Source organism: Podarcis gaigeae, assembly GCF_964106915.1.
Source record: "Podarcis gaigeae genome assembly, chromosome: 14".
NCBI classification, from domain to species: Eukaryota; Metazoa; Chordata; class Lepidosauria; order Squamata; family Lacertidae; genus Podarcis; species Podarcis gaigeae.
Genome location: NC_139690.1, coordinates 31,228,783 through 31,232,143, shown reverse-complemented (window position 1 = coordinate 31,232,143; position 3,361 = coordinate 31,228,783). Strand labels below are relative to the sequence as shown.

At 42.7% G+C, this 3,361-nt stretch overlaps 1 protein-coding gene across 1 annotated transcript in view; it reads right to left on the bottom strand.

The window, feature by feature from the left end:
• Nucleotides 1-765: 765 nt before the first annotated feature.
• The window catches only part of LOC310831432 (uncharacterized protein), a 34,580-nt gene continuing 31,984 nt past the window's right edge, over nucleotides 766-3,361 (bottom strand). Inside the window, exon 33 of the mRNA XM_083711961.1 lies at nucleotides 766-2,992. Within this exon, the coding sequence (XP_083568087.1) occupies nucleotides 2,907-2,992 (86 nt within the window). The 3' untranslated portion in view covers nucleotides 766-2,906. The remainder of the gene's footprint in view (nucleotides 2,993-3,361) is intronic.

Genomic DNA, 3,361 nt, shown 5'->3' with positions numbered 1-3,361 from the left:
TATGGCTGCTGTGTCTTTGGCATTCCTGGTGTAAGATGTCACACTGACTTCTAAAACAGGGCTGGGGAACCTCAGGCACAGGGTCACATGTGTGCGCCCCCCACCTCATGCCTCTCTATATGTACCTCAGGATTCTCCATGCCTCTCCAGACCACACACCCTGTCCCTAGGCCACACCCACCAGCGCCCCTGCCTCACACCCTCCAGTGCTCTGGCATGACTGGGATGTTTCCTTGAACTCTGATAATGCCTCTTGCTTGCCTCGATGGAGGAAAGAGAGAGTGGGTGTGTTGAATGTAGCCTACTGTACAAAGGGTCATATCCACCACTGTGCCCACTTCTTTTTCTGGCCTGCCCATCTTCGCTCCTTCCTCACTGCCTGTGTTGGAGTTGTCCTTTGGGAACTCCCTTAAAAGGAGGAACGGAGAACCTGCAGCACTCTAGAAGCTGTCAAAATATAATGCAGAGGTATAACTTGACCAAGGAGGAACATAATTCTGCATTTTATAATTTGTTCCCCACCCCCACTTCACTCTAATTTTAGCCACTAGGGATTGTTAAAGTTCATTTGGGCCTCAGTTTGCATGGTTGTGTAGACATTGTGTCAAAAACTGTGTTGATATATGTATTCAATTTATTTCCCCCACTCTCCAGCCCTTCTGCCTCCCACCCCAGCATTCCAAAGGGGGGGGGGATGTGTAAACATCAAAGCCGGTCAAAATTTAAACCAATTTTTTAATTTATTTTTTAACACGTTATTGAAATTAAACAGAAAGTCATTTCCGCAGAAAGCAACTTTGTGACATTAAGGAACTTGAACAATTTAAGAGGGAGAGGGGAAACAGCTGGACTTTTTTAAGATCAATGAGCATGAGATTTAGAGAGGTATACAATGGAGTCTGGAAGTTATATCAATTAAGAGCTTCAGGTGAGCTTTCCATTACTTCTATCAGAACCTAAAACTCTTTCAGTGGTAAAGAGGGAGGGGTGATATCTGTCATTTTGGATTCCATCAGTTTCTCATTTTTCTAATCAAGTTCTGTTCCCCACATTTCCATATCAGTTTGCAATTATTTTTTCAGCATTGTAATATTAATTTATACGAACATACACATTTTTGCAAAGCAATTTCCCCCTTGCATTTCCACATGTTATTTTTTGATAATATATGCATTTTTATTCACACTTTACCCTTGTTTACGCATCGTTGTACATATTACTTGGAAAACCGCTTTGCAAAATCTGGAAAAGTGAATTCCAAAGGATGGCTGAGTTTCTGTTCGCGTATTGTTTTGCAAAATGCAAAGTAAGTGGCTTCATCTTTAAATGCAAACTACGGTAAATCACATTTGTCTCCCATTCTTCAATGTGTCTAATGTCACATCTGGATCATGGCAGTTTTGAATAAGGACACACTCAGTATTCCCACCTTCTGAATTCAACAGTTGGGCAGAAATCTGTTGTTGTTTATTATCAGCCACTGCAAGTTTCTCAAGCTTCTGGTTTTGGTGATTGGTACCTGATGTTCCCTGAAACTTTGGCCAACATGCTACAGCCAAGTCCAATGAAAATACCTATTGCTAATATGCAGTATAGCACAAAATATACAGAGTTCTGATTTAGGGTTAACATAAGATTAAGATGCCTCCTTCCTTTCAAGGTAGTGCCTCTGCTGCACGATAATCAACTTTCCCCAGCATTCAAGGCACTGGATGCTTCCAAGCAGTTTCTGTTTTCGGATGCGGTTCAGTCACATGCCAGAAAATTCAGGTTGCGTAATTATAGATGGATGGGACTCAGACCTTGGGCTGTAGGCTGCCCACAAAGGGAAGGAAGAACTGAGAAGGGACATGTCAATTTGAGTTCTCTCAGTTCTCATTTTTTCAATCTTAAATTCAATCGTCCACATTTCTACAAAAATTTGACATTTTTTTAAAAAAAAACCCTAATGTACTCTTTGTGCATTTATCCTAATAAACACATTTTTCTATGCATCTTTGACTCAAGCACATGTTTTGCAAGCAATGTTCCCTAATCCAATGCGTGTTTTTTTTAATATTAGTTTCATTTTAATGCACAATTATCCAAAATAGATGCATTTTTGTAAACGTAAGTCGGCTGGAGCACTAGATTGCAAAATTCAGAGAAGTGCAAATTTCAAAGGATGGCTGTGTTTCAGTTTTTGCACTGATTCAGAAAGTGCAGACTAAGTAGGTTTGCCTTTAAATGTGAACTGAATGAAACAGAACTGGGTCTCTGAATAGAACAGCCTGGCCACTTAACCAGCACAAGCAGGGCCTGGGTGAGACAGGAGTCCACTCTCCACGTGTGATTTGCAGCAACTGATATTCAGAGGCAGATTGTCTCCAACCGTGGAAGCAGAAGACAGCCATCATGACTAGTAGCCAAGGGGCAGAGAAAGTGGTTTGCTTTCTGCTAGGTTCCTAACTCTTCAAGCTGACTTGAATGGATGGGCTGAGCAAAGCCAGTCTTCTTGCTTCCCCTTGCTCAGAACCAACCTGAGATGCTGATGGTGCAGTTCTGGTTACTAACACAGGCCCAGAAAGGAATTCAGGAGCACAGCTGTCCCAGGAGGCTCAACAGACCAGGATCCAGCATGCACAGAGGACAGGAAAGATGGTTCTGGATCTCAGCACTACCTTGAGTGTGGAAGTGTCACCATAACAAAATGAGGGTAGAGAGAAACACAGCAGCTTTGCAGCAGGCAAAATTTGCATTAGGCACAGGGCAGTTACTATGCACATAAAAGTCAGAAGAGACCCACAGTCCAGAGAGCATTGGCGTCTGATCCATGGGTTCCAAACGGCTCCCCTTGTAGAACTTCAACGCTCTTGCCTTTGCCGTCCCCAGTTACTGCCGGGAGGTGCGAGGAAGCAAAAATACCCTCAGAGAAGCCTCCTCTGAAGTGGGATTCCAACCACAAGGGACAATGTCAGAAGAAGACAGCTGGAGGTTAAGCTGGAAGATGATCCTGGATGGAGAAAGCAGAGGGGTAATTCAAATGAGCCACTGTTCTTTTTGCATTCAAGATCCTCAGATTTGCTAGAGGACTGGAAATTCTACACTGTAAATGCCCTTTCCTCACCATGGATTATGCAAAAAATAATGTACAAAATAGAGATCAGATTTCTATAACTGAGGGTTTTGTTCTAAGCTTCAGACACTTTGGAGGAGCCTCCATACCATAGACCCACTAGGCCTCGGAGGGGAACCAAATCCACCTTTTCTGGGCCAAATATCACATATGTAGCCTTAAGGGCTGTTGTTTTCAGAACACAAGAGCTGTTCTGTGAAAGATGATGTACATCAAATTTTGAATGAACTTGAATGCACTTTCTCA